This window comes from Sceloporus undulatus, chromosome 4, assembly GCF_019175285.1.
Source record: "Sceloporus undulatus isolate JIND9_A2432 ecotype Alabama chromosome 4, SceUnd_v1.1, whole genome shotgun sequence".
Classification (NCBI taxonomy): domain Eukaryota; kingdom Metazoa; phylum Chordata; class Lepidosauria; order Squamata; family Phrynosomatidae; genus Sceloporus; species Sceloporus undulatus.
Window position 1 is genome coordinate 23,241,343 of NC_056525.1, and position 19,584 is coordinate 23,260,926.

Consider the following 19,584-nt stretch of genomic DNA (forward strand, 5'->3'; position numbering starts at 1 on the left):
GCATCAGAGCCTAAATATATATAGTCAGAAGACAGGGGTATATCTTTCTCCAACAGACAGAAAGCAAATGTCTTCTCATTCCTCAACAGTGATGCTATGATTCCATCCATTTTTTAAAATCAATCTCATAGAAATTCCCACTGACTCCTAAGCCTTGGAAAAACAACAACTGCAACAAACAGAATAACTACTTTTCCTCCCATTTAAACATGGCCTACTTGAGGCTGCAGCCCTATCCTCACTCTCCTGGGAGCGTCCCCGCAAACTCTGTGTGACTTACTTCTGTGTGTAAAGACACTTTGGATGGTAATGTTAGTTTTCAAGTCAAGGTACAAGGAGTACATGCCTGACTGCACAGTCTAATCATTTTAAAAAACATATTATCTTGTACAGTCAGTAGGCATCTGCTGCAGGAGACATACTTCTAACTGAACAGGTTTGGGTGGCCCTGGAGGCCAGGGAAGAAAAATAGCTGAACAGGGCTGTTTAGTATCAAGGACTCCACCCTCTCCATATGCTTCTACCTGATGTTTATACAGCTTCAGACTGAAGATTGCTTGAGGCAAAGCAAGACACCTGGCCACTGGGGAAGACTTTTGCAGGTAGTGGCACCTGTAGCTGAACAGCTCCAGGAGAGTTCAGCTGTGCCAAGATCTCATCTGTAAAGGAAGCATAAAGTAAGCTATCCTCTACTCTTTTTTTAATTATTATTTGCATTTTGTATTAGCATCTCTACCTGATTAGAGCACTTATCCCAGGCTGCTTCTAATAGGTGTGTGTTTTCCACTTCCAAGATCCCTGCCACGAGCCAGTTAGAAAGCTTTGGAGGCTGAGATTTTGCCAGCTTCTCAAGTTGCAGAACAGTGTGGTTTTGTTTGCTTGCCAACGTGGCTAGCATGGCTATTATTTCCTCTTACTGAAGCCTTTAGCCTAAGAGCTGAATTGTTGTTGCTGCTGCTTTTCTATATCTGTGTCAACAAATGTAAGGATAATTAGGGGTGTCAGTGCAGCTGCACAAAATGCAAAGGATAGCAAGGATATTCCTTATAGGGTTGCCATAATTCTGTACTATAAACCGGGTCAAAATGTAGGACAAAATTTAGACCAAAATATAGGACAATCGAAGGATAAAATTTAGACCAAAATGTAGGACATTTAAGAAAAATGTAGGACCTTAAATGTCCTACATTTTGGGCTAAATTTTATCCTACAATTGTTCTATATTTTGGTCTAAATTTTGTCCTACATTTTGTCCCAGTTTATAGTACAGAATTATGGCAACCCTACTTGCAAAGGAACAAGGATCCAAGAGGCAATGATCAGCTCAGGGTACTTTTTAATGAAAGCAGATTATTTCTTCTCAACAACAACCCTGCAAGGTTGCTTAGGCTCAGAGCTAGTCACTGGCCCACAGTCACTCTGTCAACTGAAACTGAAGTCTAGGAATCTATAAATTAATGTCACATACCCAGCAGTTGCAGCCCACACTCCCTCGTAGTGCTGTCAACTTGTACAGTGAGGAAAATTTAGTTAAAAGCATTGCTCAGAAATAGAGCCCAGTTAGCCTATTTGTTCTCTTCAGCCTAACCTACTTCACAGGGTTGTTGTGTGAATAAAATGAAACATAAAATGAAAATGGACTGTGTATGAACTGATTTAATGGACTTCATGAGATAAATATTTAATAGAATGCAATTCAAAAGTGGCATATATGAGTCTTTAAAGTTTTTTAAAGCATTTAAAATGCATAGCAGGCATTGACCAGCATTTATTTGACTTTTCAAGTTATGAGCAGTATCATAAAATCCAATAAGAGTGAGAAGTCCAGGATTCTCAGCCCCCTCCCCCCCCAATTCCTTCTTGTCTCCCTCCCAGCTGTTAATATTACAAAATAAATGTTGAACTTACACTGAGTCTTCTATGATTTTTATTGCTGAATCTCCATATATAATAAACAATAATGATTTTACTAGAAAGTTGTCAAGAATAACTTGAATACTCCTTTGGCTTGATAATACTGCCCACAACTATAAATTATTTTTATTCAACTGATGTATAAGGTGCCTGCTTTCCCATCTACCAAGATTTTCAACTAGCAGCTCAATACATTCCCTCTAGCTTTTTGTATGGCTTCCAGTTATAGGCATCCTAACCATTCTGCAAGAGGCACTAAAGGGATGATGCAGCACACAATCACGTTAATAGACTAGCACATCCATGTGCAGCATCTTTAGACATAATGATCAAAGGTGGGTCACTCTTATTCTAGTAAGTGCCAAAACATAGTTGCTTTCATGGCTTTTGGCTAGCATTCCCAAGAACCGTCTTTTTCTATATCTTTCTGTCTGTGTCTGTCCCTTCTTGTATCTTCAGTCCTTGTTCCAAGTGCTGTGTAATAGTCCAGTGTGGCAGGTGGCTGTTCATGATTAGACTCTTTTGTAGTAGCCCCAGTTGTGAAATGTTCTACTATTGTTATGTACCTTCAAGTCATTTCTGACTTATGGCAACCTTAAGGCAGACATATCATGGGGTTTTCTTGGCAAGATTTTGAGAAGTAGTTTGCCATTGCCTGATACTGAGAGCATGTGACTTGCCCAAGGTCACCACAGTGGACTTCATGGCCAAGCTGGGAATCTAACTCTGATCTCCAGAGTTGTAGTCCAACACTCAAACCACTATGACATGGTGGCTCTACACTATCACCTATATTTCCTTCAATTTTCAGCACCGAGTAAATACCCTTTCATTTGTCCAGTCCTTTTTAATTTTTATGATAAATAATAAATAATTTTTTTATTTCTATCCTGCTTTTTGCCAGGCAATCAAAGCGGCGTACAACAGGTTAAAATACATCCATATATACATAATGCCCCCCTTAAAACAAGATTAAACAATGTAAGATTAAAAACTACATGATACTATTGGTGGTATCATTAAAGTTGCATTTTAAAATTGTTCTCTCTGTTAACATTCCCCCCTATCTTCCTTGATATTTATCTCCTGTTTTCAGTTTCTTTTCTTTCTTTCTTTTTCTTCAAGTGATGCTATTGCTTTTATTACTGGTATAGTGTATGTGAAGTCGAAGGCTTTCATGGCCAGCATCCATAGTTTTTAGTGGGTTTTTCAAGCTGTGTGGCCATATTCTAGAAGACTTTCTTCCTGATGTTTCACTAGCATCTGCGGCTGGCATCTTCAGAGAATGCTTGCCTGGAAAAAAAAGTGTGTGTGTGTGTGTGTATATATATATATATTGTGTGAGCCTAGGAATGCAAGAGTGATTTGCATGTGTCTTGTTCTGTGCTGATGGTAGACCTCAGGCTGGGAGGCTAATACAAAAGAGGATTAGTGTCTGCTAATTGGTGATCATTATCTGCTGGGAAAGCCCCTGACTCTGAGTGGTTTCCCATTTGCATTTGCTGAGTCCTTATTTTGCTATTTCTCAGGACTGGTAGCCAAATTTTGTTCACTGTAAGGGTTTCTTCTTTCCGGTCGAAATTATCCAGATGTTTGTGGATTTCAGTGGCTTCCCTGTGCATCCTGATATGGTAGTGGTTGGCGTGGTCCAGAATTTCAGTGTTTTCAAACAGTATTTTATGCCCAGGATGGTTTGTGGCATGTTCTGCTACTGCTGATTTTTCTGGCTTGTCCAGTCTGCAGTGTCTCTCGTGCTCCTTGATTCTTGTTTGTACACTGCATTTGGTGGTCCCTATGTAGACTTGTCCGCAGCTGCATCGTATGCAGTACACGCCAATGGCTGTGAGAGGTTCTCTCTGGTCCTTGGCTGAGCGAAGCATTTGCTGGATTTTCTTCATCGATTTGTAAACCATTTGAAGGTTGTGCTTCCTTACCACTTTGCCTATTCTGTGTGACTCCTTTGATGTATGGTAAAAATACCTTCCCATTTGGTGGCTGCTTGTCTTCACTTCTCTGGGTTTTCCTGGGCCTGGCAGCCCTTCTGATGTCTGAGCTGGAATAACCATTAGCCTGTAGAGCCCGGTCCAGTTGCTTCAGTTCATCTTCCAAGAAGTGGGGTTCGCAGATGCGTTTTGCCCTGTCTACCAGTGTACACCAGGGTATAATGTATGTTTTTAATATGAATGTTTAGCCCTGAGAGTTTTGTCTACGGTGTTTCTCATAAACTGACTGTGTGTGTGAGTGTTCAATTCACCTGTTGACCAGGATAATTGATATTGTGCCCCCCCCCCAAGTCTTTAAAAAAGATCCATTGGTAGTGTGAATAACTGGTGTGAATAGACCCAAATAGACCAGGGATAAAATGCTGCATATCAAAAAAAGGGGTTCTGAATGCATTTGCATCATCGACTTCATCTTTATTCCAATGCTTGCATCTGTGTGGTTCTATAGTGCAAATAACAAAGCTAGAATGTGTGAGTGAGATGGTTTGCAGCATGACACTAAAAAAAAGATGTCTGTCTGACTCTCAGTATCATCCAGACAGGACTCTTTATGTGGTGATATTCCCCAGCTCATTTCTGTGACTCCTGGCATTCCTTCCTTGGGAACAGTGCATTGCTCTCTTAATTCTCCCCAAAACCTGTGAGATGGGTTAGCCTTGTTTACATTTTACAAATGGGAAATAAGGTTGAGAGAGAGAAAAATGCATGAAATACCATGTGTCCAGTCTGAGGTATGACCACACTGCAGAATTAAAATAGTTTGACACTATTTTGACTTCCCTGACTTATCCTACAGAATCCTGGGATTTGCAGTTTTATGAGGTACTCAGCCTGGTCTGTCAGAAAGCTCTGATCTCTCGCTAAACTACAAATCCCAGGATTCTGTAGGATAGAGACATGGCAGTTAAAGTATTGTCAAACTGTTTTAATTCTGCAATGTAGCTACAGAGGGTTCATCCTTACATTATCAAAAGTTTATAAGGAAGTGGCAATGGAATTTTCAGGGGTCTCATGCACACTCCACTGCTGAATCCTGTGCAAAGAAGAACTCTGTCCACAGTGAACGGGGCTGGGTAAAGCATATACATTTTTGCTTTTGTACAATAACCAGAAGCATCAAATGAGGATGCAGAATGTATATGTTCTTGTTACAGTCAACCAATTTTTTGGGATGCAAAATTATATGGTCATGGAGAAGAAGAACAAGATACTCTCTCGCTTTCACTTTCTTTCTTTCTTTCTTTCTTTCTTTCTTTCTGTGTACCAGGTCCCCTCAGTCTGGTGCCCTCCTCCACATATGATGAATAGCGGAATAATTTAAATAGGACAAAAGCATATTAAATAAACCATTCACACAGTGCTGGTGTGTAAGAGAAAATGAGATAGGTGTGTGAGAGAAAAAGAGAGTGGGGGGGGGGAGGGAGGGAGGGAGAGGAGAGAGAGAGAAAGAGAGAGAGAAATGGTGTGTTTGTTTTTCTCTGTGTTGATGCATGTGCAGGTGGATGTTTATATGAGAAAATGACTTGATTTTGCTCACCTTGATCCTATTGGGTAAATCCCATTGAGTCAGTGGATCTAATCTATCAGGGATTAACAAAGAGATTTATGCCAATTAGCTGTTTTTCTAACATGGAAATAAGTATAACAAATAACTTTTCAACCACTGTAATTCATACTGAGAATGAATTAAATTTTAAAAAGAACTTTCAAGTGTGAGGAGAGGAAGTGCTTAACCCCTTTCATCACCATCAGTCACCTTTCCTAACCTGTTTCTCCCTTTTTAGATGTTCCAAGAGCCCGTTGGCCTTCTGAGTGCAAGGGGGAGAATCAACCCTCAAAGAATATTTAAATGAAAGGCTCAAGCAAACTGGAGATTTGCCTTCTAGGCCAAATTGAAGGTGTAAGGGTTTAAAATACAACATGAGCTCAGCTTTGTGCCTGTTTGAGTTGTTCAAGGGTGGCTCTTGTTTATCCTGTGTGACTAATTCTTGTCCCTTCCCTTCTTCCTTTGCACTGAAGCAGTCAAACTGCCTTTACCTCTGTTTAAAGATTTCCTTTTCAGATTTAAGTAGAGCAAACCTTAAGTGTTGTACATTTCTTAAGATCAAGCAGGATAATTGCAAAATTGTTAAAGGACCATTTCTGAAGGCTGTCCTCAGCCTTTCTCTCTCCTTGCTTGGGTACAAAGGTGGCACCCATTCCTGAGTCCTGCTGCTGGATATGTAGCCGGATATTTATTTAGCAACAGATAGTCCCATGTTTGAAATAGTTCATTTGTTCAACATACTTTCCCCTTGCCATATCTGAAATAATAGGCTGGCATTTATGACTTCTGGGTTCCGGGCTCATAATCCAGTTCAGATGCTCCTGAGCTGGGCTACAATGCCTAGTTCCTTGTGGTATATTAGACTGCTTAGAGTACAAGAGTGTCTAGTGCTAAAGTAGCTTTGGTTCCTGACTGCTGTATATAGATCATAGATGAGGAAACTGCAGTCTATAGTTTGGATACAAACTCCAGTGTCAGGACTGCAGAAGTTTTCTCAGGTCATGACTTCAGCGAGAGGTGCTTTCCCATTAGAGATAGGTAGTCAACAGTGTTGGCTGTTGGCTTTTATGGCACTTGTGTGCAGTCATGTCACATGTGAATTGCCTTGCCCTAACTGAGCCAAACCGTCTCCCCAAAGCCTGCAGAATCCCACGTGGCTGCCGCCACTTGGGACTCTGAAGGCCCCAGGGCCCCAGTAGCTGCTACTACTAAGGGGGGCAGTGATGTGACCTCTGTGGGGCCCATTTAGGGTCTGGTCCAGCTGCTGGACAAGCAAGAAAGACTCATTTCTCACTTATCCAATAGCTGTTTTAATCCTGTGAGGTGTACCACCCCACCGGGTGTACCATATCCTATGGGTACCACACTCTCCTAGTGTACCATGCCCTCCAAGTGCTCTGAAGCCCCCTCTCCATTGACACCACAGAGTCCTGCATGATGGCTGCCACACAAAACTCCAAAGGCTCCACCACTCCAAGTGACTTCAAAGACACCACTGACCCCAACAGCTGATGCTATGGAGGCAGATGGCAGTTTGGCTTCTGGAGGGCCCATTTAGGGTCCAGTGTGGCTGCTGGAGATGCAGAACCCTTTCTCACTTTCCCAGTAGCCATGCCAGTTGCTTCAGGTATACCATCCCACTGGCCGCATCTCCCACACCCTCCTAGTAACGACACTGCTGGTGTGGTGAATCTGGTCTGACCTGTAAAGGAGCTAGCCAACATAAGAAACCTAGTTTGGAAGTAGGGTTCATCACCCAGAGCAGAATCATTATTCCATTGACATGGAAGCAACCAGCCACCATTGGTAGTAAGGCCAAGGGCGGGGAAAAAAGAAAGGAAAGTTGGCTATGTAACATGACTTCTAGAGCATATGAAAGTCATCTAGCCACCACATGCTATGGTCATGAGTGTGTCTTCCTGCCTACTTCTCTCCCAGTTAGCAGTTCTGTTTCTCAGAGGAATGAGAAAAAAAGAGGTGCTGACTAGAAGACAACCTCGTAAACGTAGTTTCCCCCCCCCCTAACACTTTTTCAGGATTTCATTTTCAGTGTACAGTAAGAGAGCAATATTAGGAAGTCATTTGGACATTTGGAAGTTTCTATGTTGGATAAGATTGGTGTAATTTTTGAAATGTATTACATTTAATCATTTTATTTATTAAAATATTTCTATCCTACTCTCTATCATGAGATCTCAGAGTGTAATACAAGCAAAACTATATGCAGCCAGCCCTCCATATCCAGGGATTCAAGCATCCAAAACTTTAAAATATGTTTTTTAAATTCCAAAAAAGCAAACCTGGATTTTGCCCTTTTATATAAGTGACATCATTTTACTATGCCATTGTATATAATAGGGCTTGAATATCCATAGGAGTTGTTATCTATGGGGGTTCCTAGAACCAAATTTCATCAGCAAACCATTCACACAGTGCTGTTGTATGAGAGAAAATGAGATCTGTGTGAGAGAGAAAAAGGGAGTGGTAGAGAGAGAAAAATGATATTTATTTCTCTCTGTGTTGATGCATGTGTGAATAGATGTTTATATGGAAAAAATGCCTTAATTCTGCTCACTTTGAGTTCTGACCCTAACAATATTCCCCATAAGTAATGAGAAACCTTGCAGGTGAGATGTCTCCCTCCACATACGTGAGGGTAGCAGGCCCATGCTTTTATATGTGGGCCTGCCCCAATCATGTGCAAAGCATTCCTGTAGATCACAAAGCTTTCGCAGTCCTACTACATGACAGCCCTTTTAACTGGAGACAGGAGAGATTCTGAAGTTTATCGCATGGGGGAAAAAACGTCCCCCGATGCGTTCTAACGAGCATGAGCGCGCATGCACACGGAGCGTGATGGGAACCCAATGGGTCCCAGAACACTAGTTTACAGCATGGCGGAACGCCACCGTCGCCGCCAGGTGTTCCCATCGAGTTCCCAATGTATTCCAGAGGGTGCCATTTCTGGGAATGCTTTTGAAACTGTTCCCAGAAATGGCGCCATCTGGAACACATTGGGAACCCGATGGGAACGCCCAGCGGCGATGGTGGCGTTCCGCCGTGTGGTAAACTAGCATTCTGGGACCCATCGGGTTCCCATCACGCTCTGTGCGCGCGCACGCTCATCCTTGTTAGAACGCATCGGGGGACGTTTTTCCCCCCATGCGATAAACTTCTAAGTCTGGGACCTTTGGTATGAGAAGTGTGTGCATTCAGAGCTTTCCCCAAATAGAGCTTGCTCTTTGTCATACTGAGAAATTAGCTGAAGCGTTATAATGGTTTATGCTTGGCACACACCCCAGGAACCTGCTTTCTCTTTTTAAACTGGTTAGACAACATTCCCAGTTAACAGTATTATTAAATGCCTTTTAAAAATCTGGACCAATACATGCATGTAATTGTTTCAGAAATTTTGTATTGTAGCAGTCTAAATAGACAGGGCAGAGGTGAATGCAGAATGCCCAGAAACACAAATATGGACATTTAACCATTTTTACAGTTTAGCATATTATGTAAAAAAAAAAAAAATAATAAGCCAGGTAGTACATCTCAGTTATCTCTATATGCAAACATACATGGGATGAAAAAAAAATTGAAGCATACCCTCCAACTGCCACAATTTGGCAGGGACAATCCCAATTAATTCTCTGCCATCCCACTTTTTCAGCTGCTTTTAAAATATTTTAGTTTCATTCCCACTCCCACTTACCCCTCTGTCCTCAGCTTGCTTTAGTTGCTCCAAACTGAGTTCAAAGTGCAAAACTAGTTCATACTCAATTCAGCAAGGGGAAGCGGAGAAGGAGGGAGAATCTTGTCCTTCCCTGTAAATAAATAATAAATAAAATCTTTATTTCTATCCCGCCCTTCCAAGAAGATCAGGGCGGCTTACAACAGTGCAACAAGTGCACACAAATACAAAGTTAAAAGCACATAAACATCAATATACAAAGTAAAAACAGCAATAAAAGCCCCATAGCCCGTCCTCATGGCCACGGAAGAGGAGGGGAGGCCCACAGGATCTTAATCGGGGAATGCCTGCTTAAATAGGAAGGTCTTGAGATCCTTCCTAAATTGGGCCAGGGTAGTAGATGAGCGGAGCTCGGTGGGCAGCGTGTTCCAAAGGGCTGGGGCAGCTGCAGAAAAGGCCCTTCTAGAAGTAGAAGCTAACCTAGCCCCAGGCACCTTCAGCAATTGCTGCCCAGATGTTCTGAGGGTGCGAGGCGGATTGTATGGGGAGAGGCGGTCCTTTAGGTATCCTGGGCCCAAGCCATTTAGGGCTTTGTAGGTAATAACCAACGCCTTATATTGAGCTCGGAAGCGGATGGGCAGCCAGTGAAGGTCTTTAAGTACAGGTGTTATGTGGCTGGTCCTGGATACGCCAGTAACCAGCCGGGCTGCCATATTCTGTACCATTTGGAGCTTCCGAGTTTGGTATAAGGGTTGCCCCATGTAGAGTACATTGCAGAAGTCCAGTCTCAAAGTTACCAGAGCGTGTACCACAGTTTCTAGGTCCCTCCGGTCCAGGTATGGGCGCAGCTGGCGAATCAGCCGGAGCTGATAACAAGTGCTCTTGACCGTCGCATTCACCTGAGCAGTCAGATGAAGCGACGAATCAAGAAGCACCCCCAAACTGCGCACGGAGTCCTTCACAGGGAGCGTGACCCCGTTCAGGACAGGTGGAACCACCGCCATTCCCGGACCGGGGGAACCTATCACTAGTACCTCCGTTTTCTCTGGATTCAGTTTGAGTCGGTTTTTCCTCATCCAGCCCATTACTGACTCCAGACAGGCCACGAGAGGAGAGACGCCATCCCCGGTCACTGCATCAGTCGGAGACATAGAGAAAATAATCTGGGTGTCATCAGCGTACTGATAACCCCGCGCCCCATGTCTCCGGATGATCTCTCCCAGCGGTTTCATGTAAATGTTAAATAGCATGGGAGACAGACTGTAGACTCAGGAAAAATCAAACATCTGCAGCCTCTCCTAGTTTGTGTGCCATTAATAGCTTTTGCCATCTTGACCATGTTTTGTTATTGCTGGGCCACACATATCCTGGTTTTCATCTGTAGAATGTTGGTGGGGGGCAGATATGTAGAAGGTAAGATCAAATTTTAAGGAGCAATCACCATGTTATGTCTCTGCTTCTAGTCTGCAAGAGGGCTGCAGGCTAATATGACAATACATGCATTTCCAAAAAAAAATGGCCTGAACAGAATTCAGTTATTTGTTTATTTATTTATTTATTTATTTATAGCATTTCTATCCTGCTCATCAGCCACAAAGGCTCTCTGAGCAGTTTACAGATGGTTAATATGACAGTTCCCTGCCCTCAGGCTTACAATATTTTAAAAAAAATGACACAAAAGAGCATTGCAGTGGGGAAGGGAATCAAGTCTGGTTCTTCTCTCCCTCCAAGGCCAGGACAATGACAGTTGGAGTGGAGGGAGGGCCCTTCATGTGTCTCTGGGCTAGGCATGCTGGATCTGTGCCTGCCTCTTCTCTCCTTCTGAGGCCAGGGTGGTAGCCATGTTGCCATTTTATATAAAGGACACCATTTTCCGACACAATTGTATTTAATAGGGCTTGAATATCCATGGGCTTTGATATCCATGGCAGGGTCCTGTAACCAAACCCCAGTGGATGGAAAGGGCCCAGTGTACAAATTTTTCATTTCTAAGTAATGATGACAACCATTTGCGTTGAACATATAAGTGTAAATATACGTGATTTTTCCCTGTTATATGTGCATATAAAAACTATACACATTTGAATGTTTATTCTTTATGTTTATTCATGTCAAAGACCTGTAATTTAGGTCTGTAACTGTGTCTTCAAACAAATTTGGACCAGAAAATCCTTCCAACAAAGAATGATTTCAAGGAGACAATGGTCCTTTAAAAACTAGGACTAATGGCTATCCTATCACAGACTTGCTTTTCCAATTAAAGTTTAAATATGAGAGCTCTCTGGCTGAGAGTTCCATATGCCCCTTCCTAAACTGCAGATCACATGATTGCATAGGATGGAACCATGCCAACTAACTTGAATCATAGTGCTATAATTGTATAGTGTAAAAGGATGTTTATTTATGCACAATACTGGGGAATGTAGTGACTTCTAGGCTTGAGGTTTTAGTCCCCAGTTGTAATGAGATTTCCAGAATGCTGATACCTATTCTGCAAATTAAGGTCAGCAACTTTGATAACTCCTTTAAGGTTCAACTTAAAAGCAGCAAAAGATTCGCTGTCTCACTGGCATGACAAGCACCAGTGCTATTGCAGTCTTCATAAGGATAACTTTTTCTTGTATGTAGTAGTACCACAGAGAAATCCTAATCCCAATGTTTCTGCCTACCACCCAAATGAGATCCAATTTATAAACACCGCACCCCCTGCAAAATGGTTCTTTGGTGCCCATTACACTGTCAAGCTAAAGCTGTTCTATTTTCCCATGTATTTGATGCATTATTGTTGTGCCAAAACAGAGAGGCTGGACACCGAGTTATGGTTTAAGTGGGATGGCCACAGCTTTAATGATGAAATACTTGTAAATACAGCTAGATACAGTTATCCCTTTAGCAACCAATGCAAAAGGAGGGGGGAGGAGAGACCTAGCATTGCCTATACTGAGCAAATTTGTCCAAATGTTGTCTTCCCTAAAGCAATAATCTGTCCCTTGCCCAGATGGTTTATCTTGGATCACCTAAAGCAAATTTGCAAGCCACCCTAGTGACACTGCAAGACAGACATCAGTAGGGACTGCACTGAAGCATCCCATTTAGAACTAGGTCCATTACATAGCCATATGTTGTGATGTAAATAATATGTGATGCCTTGCAAGTAATGAAATAAGTATATGTTCAAGTGGCTCATCAGTTAAGACACTGACTTTGATGATTGCAAGATGAGCTGGTCAGCAGTTCGAGACTCAAGTGCCGTGTGACCGAGTGAGCACACATCACTAGTCCCAGCTTCTGCCAAACTAGCAATTGGAAAGCATATAAAAGTGCAAATAAATAAATAGGTACCCCTTGGATGGGAAGGTAACAGCACTTCTTGTAGTCATGCTGGCCATATGACCATGGTATTGTCTATGACAGTGCTGGCTCCTTTGGCTTAGTAATGGAGATGAGCACCAACCCCTACAGTCAGACACAACTAGGCAATCTTGTCAAGGGAAAACACTTACCTTTATGGGTATAATAGTTGCCTGTCAGTCTATCTCTTATGCTACAACTTCTTTCATACTGCTAGTCTCAAAGATAATACAAGATCCCTTTGCAGCCCATTAGTATGATTATGGACAGTCAGTGGTTCTCTGTAACTGCTAGCATAGTGGTTTACGTGTTGGACTATGACTCTGGAAACCATGGGTCAATTCGTGCTTGGCCATGCAACCCACTGGGTGATCTTGGACAAGTCGCACTCTCTCTGCCTCAGAGGAAGGCAATGGCAAACTTCCTCTCAATCCTGCCAATAAATCCCATGATAGATCCGCAATAAATTGGAAGCAACTTGAAAGCACACAACACACATACAGAATGTTTATAACAGATGCTGCTAAGATTTAACCATGTTCAAGGAGGTTAACCTTTGAATGCCTGTTTAAAGGTGACTAGTTCCTCGACAGATAATACATTCATGTTCTGAAGTGCTGTTAAAGTCTACTAGGCCAATCCTGTTTTTCCTAAACTTCCATTTTGTATTTTCTCAAATACAGCAGCCACTATGGGAACCACATTGTCTTTAGAAAAGGAACCTGAAGAGCAAGAAGCGGTTCGTGGAACAGCATATTCTCCAGTAAGTTTGAGCAGCTATCTTGATCCTGCTTTATCTTGTACATTGCTCTATATAGAAAACTAATTGTACATAAAATGCATTTAGTAGTCTAATGCAAGTCTTGCTGAGCTGAAATATTGACTGAACTGATAAGCTAGTAGGCTGGTATGTAACTTTTGTATTTGCATTTGTACTTTATTTGGGTATTTCACTTTGTAAAGAGCGTGGATTCTTCTGTATCACTAGCTTTAAAAAAACCCTACTGCTTGTTCTTTGATTATTTATGTATTTATTCAGTGTATTATTATTATTATTATTTTACCTTTCTCCCAAGAATAGGACTCAAGGTGGCTTGCAAACAGCCATTAGCCATGCTGACTGGGAGAATACAGGAGCTGTCATCCAAAGCCACAGTGGTTTATGCACTGTGACATTCCCACTTAGACTACTATAATATGCTCTACTTGGATCAGTAATTGAAGATTACATAGAAGCTATAGCCATTGTAAAATGCAGCAGCAAGAATTCTGACTGTCCAAAAGTAATTCCACCAGCTACCAATAGGCTTCTGGTCTGAATTCAAGGTCCTAGCAATGACACATAAAACCCTAAAGAGAGGGGATGGAAGCAATATTCAGAAATATTTAGAAAATGGTTGGAAAATGTGTTTCCCAAGTGACAAGAATCCTGAATTGATAAGAATGTTTATACTTTGGGCTTTTCATCAAATTTTCACATGGTTGTTTTGCATAGAAAACATTTCCTGAAATGCTGTTTCCTGCACACAAAATGCTCCATTCTGTCCAAATAAAGCCTTGTGTGAATTTTGCAAGAATAAGTCCTGAACTGCAAATAGTCTCCAAAAACTGTGCAGTTTTTGAAGATTTTCTCACATTTTGAAGAAAATAGCTAAAATTGCTTTCTTTGACGTGAAATTTGGTGAATTCTTTGATCTCTACAAACAGCTTGGGACTCAATACTTGATCGAATACTTCTGAAGGAGTAAAATCTGCAGAAGAAATCTTCCACTCCCTCCCCACTGTGTGAGGGCCTTCTTTGTTGTGTTGCCCTATATAGCCAAATGAATAGGAGCCCCAACTGGAATCAATGTTTGTTTCATTCTAGCAAGTTAAAATATGGTGGTTTATTGCAGCCTTTGGAACCTGGTTTCTTCCAAAACGTAGAGGAACATAGTTTTAAACAGTTTTAACCTTTTCTGCACTTTTAACCTTTTTAAATTGTTTAATAAGCAGTGTCAAATTACATTAATTCTGCAGCATGGCAGCAGCCCATGTCTAGACTGACCTGTTGTTTATTACTGCAATACACACAAAGGTCCATGACAAAGATATTAAAAACACTAATGTTTTAAATTTCACATTCTAGATTTCTTCAGAACCTCCGGATAACATTAAAAATGGACCTATTACAATCCAGCCTGTACAAACCGATCTCTTGGCAAATGGTGATGCAGGTATGTTCTGGTCAGGAAAGCCCACTTTGTCAATTTTTGTTGTCTCAGGTGTCTGGCAGCAAAAAGTTTCAGTTTTTGAAAGTTTTCAAGTTTTGTATTATTAGATTAGGAATGCTCAGCCTGTACTATGATCCAATGAATCCCTCTACATAATGGTTATCTACTTACCTTGGCTTTAGGCAATATCTTTCTTCGCACCTTTGTTTCCAAATGGGCATCCATTGTTAATAAAACTGGTTACCCCATCACCATATCCACAAGTTTTGCATTTCTGCTGCTAGTCACACACAGAACCTGCTCATTCATAAGTATAATGGTCTATCCCTAGGCACTTCACTCCATGCATCTGATGAAGCAGACTTAAGTTTGTGAAAGCTTGTGCTACCAACTTCTTTCTCTTAGTCGCAAAGATATCTTTGCATGCTGATCCAGACTAGCATGACTATGGTTCAAAATACACTGCAGAAATAATCCAGTTTGAGAACGCTTCAATTGACCTGGCTCAATGCTAGGAAATTCTGGGAGCTGTAGCTTTGTGAGCTGTAGCTGTAACCTTCTCTGTCAGGTCCCACAATAAACTATAATTTATTGTAGCACTGACCAGGGCAGTTAAAGCGGTCTCAAACTGGATTGTTTCTACAGTGCGTTTTGGGCCTACCAGTATGTCTTTGAAAATATATTTGAGTGAATTGGCCACTCCTTTTGCAATAGATATCAAAACCTTCCACTAAGCATAATGGAAAGAGAATGTAGAGTAGCCCTAAATGGTTGCTATGTACATATTAATCATGTTTGTCAGATACATAGAGACACAAGGAGTATATCTTAGATTAGTTAGCTCATGTTCTAGCCCTAAAACATACACTTTTCTATTCTGGACAGTTTTTAAACTTGCCTTTTCCTACACCTATGAAAATCTGAGCCATTTATCTTTCTTATTTTACAGTTCATACAAATCATAGAAACAGATACCTGTAAATAATGCAAATTAGGGAGGCATCACATATATGGGAATAGATAAAAGCTGCAAGCCAAGAATGAACCAGACAGCTAGAATAAATAAGCATGAGATAAAACCATGTAATACCAAACCAGCATGATTCACCACACCTCTTTAGGTAACACCTGCTTGCTGATGCAGAGCATTGCTTCTGCATGACTTTGGTTAGCCTACAAAGGTGTGTATTTATTTTAGTTCAAGGCAGGGATGTAAATATTCAACTTTTGTATCCTCACAAGTGAAGACCAATTTTTCCACAATTTTCTCCTTGCTGTAGAGAAATCTAATATTTCTGTTCAAGTCTAACCTGGCATTCATACATCCCAAGTGTTTTGGGAAGTTACTTTGCATAGAAATAAACATGAAGGCTTTGCATGAGGCTTGTGTGTTTTTCTGAAAAAAACTTCTGATCATTTCCAGACAGTTATGTATATTTTTTGTACAAAATTTCAGTTATTTGAGCAGAAGATAGCAGTCTTCCAGCAAAAATGTTGCAGAAAATACAGCAATCTTGCACCAAAAATATGGCTACTTTTTGTGCAAGATTGCTAGGGGAGGTTGTGCAAGATTGTGTGTGTGTGTGTGCGCGCGTGCGCACATCATTGCTATTTTCTGTTGAAAAAAACAACAATCTTGCACCCAAAAAACATGTGGCTACCTAAAAGTTATTTTTGCCCGAAGGAATGTGGAACTTTTTTTCACAAAAACTCCATGATTGTCACTCAAAGAATTCATGGGTAAAATAATTTCCTCAACCTCTTTGGAATGTGAAAATACTGAGTAAAAACAGCACAAAATTGTCCCAACTGTATAAGAAAACCTGTTTTAAGTTCAGAAAACAACTAGCAGTGAATATGCTTTCCATTTCTTGATCAGGGTAAGAAAATTCATTTGAAAAGCCATGCCTATGTCCTATGTGGTAAATATTAATATAAATGGCTCTTAATCAGATCAATAGGTTTCCACTCAGGTTTCTGAGAGCTCAGTTCCCCAAATGGAGGCAATCTGAAGTCTTCACCAGAAACCTAAAATCAAAAAAGGCAGGAAGGAGGGGAGAAGAAGGGGGGCATTGTGTGTTTTCAAGTTATTTCCAATTTACAGCTACCCCTAACCTGAACCTCAAATTCCCATCAGCAGTAGCAATGGTAGGAGGCAATGGAATAAGTAGTTTATCAGCATCTGGAGCCCCACTCCTGCTAAAGAGAAAAAAGGCAACTCTGTCTAGGGCTTGCTTAAAATCATCAGGTTCTATCTTTGAGCCTGTCATAAACTGCTGACCTTCATTATCCCATGAAAGAAAATACAGATCAGACAAAATTTACTTAAATGTTTAATCCACTCTTTTCCTACAAAGAGATGTGCACGTGACTTTGTTTTTTAAAAGAAAAAAAGAAGAAGAAGAAGTCCTATCCATTGCTGGATCTAACACAGTGTTGAACACAAATCCTGCTCTGCAGAACCTGGCTCATTTTTTTGTTGTTGTTGCCTGAACACACTTGACTATGTTCTGTGTACAGTACCTAGGTGGAGGTCCTGTACAAAAAGCTAATATGTCAATATCATGTGTAAGTTGTGGGTGTTAGCTCAGAATGATTGATGATATTTGGTGTGGTTCTGACTCATTTAGAATTTGACTTGTTGCTCCTTCTCTCTGCACTGGGTTGTCTACCAAAAAAGAAAGATATTTGTCTGTGGTTGTATGTCTTCATCTTGTGTATTCTCTGTTATACTCTGTCATTCACAGTTAGCTTTTTTCAGGCCTGCCAAACATGTGGTTCAGTATGCTGAACCATTCCCATCATCTGCTAGGTTTTCAATAAACCTCCTTCCCACATCTGCTGAGGGACTGCAGAAAACAAAAAAAGACATTAAAAATGAGTCTCTGTCAAACAGTTGGCAGATTCCTACAAACGGGCTGGTCTAGAGCAATTTAATCAGTTTCAGGGTGCAGTCTGATGCCACAGCACATGTCCAGCTGTTCAAAAATAGTTTCTCTAAAGAAATTAATGGATTTATTTTAATGGATCTCCACTGAAGGGACAAAAACATCCTCCCTTCTGTCTGTGCTAAATCAGAAATGTTTTTTGAAACAATGCTTAATGAAGTTCTCAGATCTCAGTGCTGGGCCCTGAATTTCAAGGCCTGAATCCTCTTCTTTAGCCCTCAGGACAAGGAGGAGGAGGCTCAAGGTGAAAGCCCTGGCTTGAAAAGTGTGTGTAGGTAGATTTTCCTCATTAATGAGACTTTTTATTTGAATGGCATACTTTGTGCCACTGTTGTTGTTAATTACAATCAAATCAGCTTTACCTTATGGCAGCAATGTGAATGAGAGGTCTCCAAGACTACTATGGTTCATGCTTAATGCATCATTTATTTATTTAGGTATTTATACCCCGCCCTTCAGCTCTAACAGCTCTCAGGGCAGCTTACAATTATTATTTTTAATCAGACAGTTCCCTGCCCTCAGGCTTACAATCCAAAAGACACAACACAAAAGGAGAAGGGAATGGTGGAGGGAAAGGGGATGAGGTCATCATGTTTAATCACTCAGCAGGACTTTCCTCCTGTAATGTCACAAGGAGCCATCTCTAGATACCAGGTTTTGGTTCTGAAATCTTAGAGCCTGGGGTAGTTCTGAGGCAACCACCACAATGCTGAAAAATGGTTTTGAAGCTCTTCACAGCTGATCCAATCATACTGCAAGGCAAGACACATTGATCTGATGTCTGAAATCTCATCTGAATTCCATTGTCAAAATAACAGTTTCCTTATATGGATTATTTATTTGTTTTGTGTCCCACGTGGAATGGTTGGCTGATGTTCCCCTTCCTAGTAAACATTATAATGTATTACATGTCATACACAAAGAGCTTATAGAAATTATGGGGGGGGTGGACTAGAACTCTCAGACAGCATTACCATTTCTTCAGGGTCTGGCTGGATTTTTTTCATCAGTAACTTTCCTATCTCTGATCTTACACAAAGCGTAAAGAGTAAATCTATTCTCTGTTTGTAGCCCAAAGAATACTACCCATACAAAGAAAGAGGCAGGATTTGGGGAATCCCAAGAGTGCAAAGCCAAGCCTAACAAGGAACAAACACACATGCACACATGCTCTGAAAAACTAATGAGGACTAAGCATGCTCAGTGTGTAGAATGGTGAATTACTTCTTGAAGGAAACAGAGAACAAAGGACAGTGAATGGAATGAGTGTGGATGGCTGGAACTTGGAACAGGAGACATCCGCACTGCACATATTTTGGTTGAGGTCCTAGTATTTGATGGAATCCAAGAAACCAAAAATAGATCTGTAGGCACCTGTCTGAAATTAGGCACTTTCAGACAGGTGCCTACTGATCTACTTTTGGTTCCACCTTACAAATCTTACAACAGCTCCATCTTACTACATAGTTGTTGTAACAGTTCCACCTTACAACATGACTGCCATAAATAGGTGACTTTCAGAAGTGTACCTTGTGTTAAGAGGAAATTCACTCTTCCCAAACGATTCCCTGACGCTGAGGAAGTACACCAGGCTTTCATATCATAGACACGTGCTTCCTCAATGATCCAGGGACAATTAAGAGACGGTAAGCCCTAGTGTGATAATCTTTTGCTTTGTATTACTTGTCTAAACTTTTAGGTGTACCAGTTTCTGACAGACTACAATTTCTGACATATTATTATTATTATTATTATTATTATTATTATTATTTATATAGCGCTGTACATAAAAACAACAAATATAAAAGAGTAAACCTGCCTATGGCGTACAATCTAAGAAATGATAGGATAATACAAATAAAACACATAGCAATACAGGAAATGTTTCAATAAAACAGGCAAAAAAAAGAACATCAGATAG

The 19,584-nt window shown here is 40.9% G+C and overlaps 1 protein-coding gene across 1 annotated transcript in view; it reads left to right on the plus strand.

Annotated features, from left to right (window-relative positions):
- The first annotated feature begins 621 nt into the window (after positions 1-621).
- The window catches only part of BCAS1 (brain enriched myelin associated protein 1), a 79,081-nt gene continuing 60,118 nt past the window's right edge, over positions 622-19,584 (plus strand). The window contains exons 1-3 of the mRNA XM_042466241.1: positions 622-677; positions 13,186-13,265; positions 14,631-14,718. Coding sequence (XP_042322175.1) covers positions 13,194-13,265; positions 14,631-14,718 — 160 coding nt within the window. The 5' untranslated portion in view covers positions 622-677; positions 13,186-13,193. The remainder of the gene's footprint in view (positions 678-13,185; positions 13,266-14,630; positions 14,719-19,584) is intronic.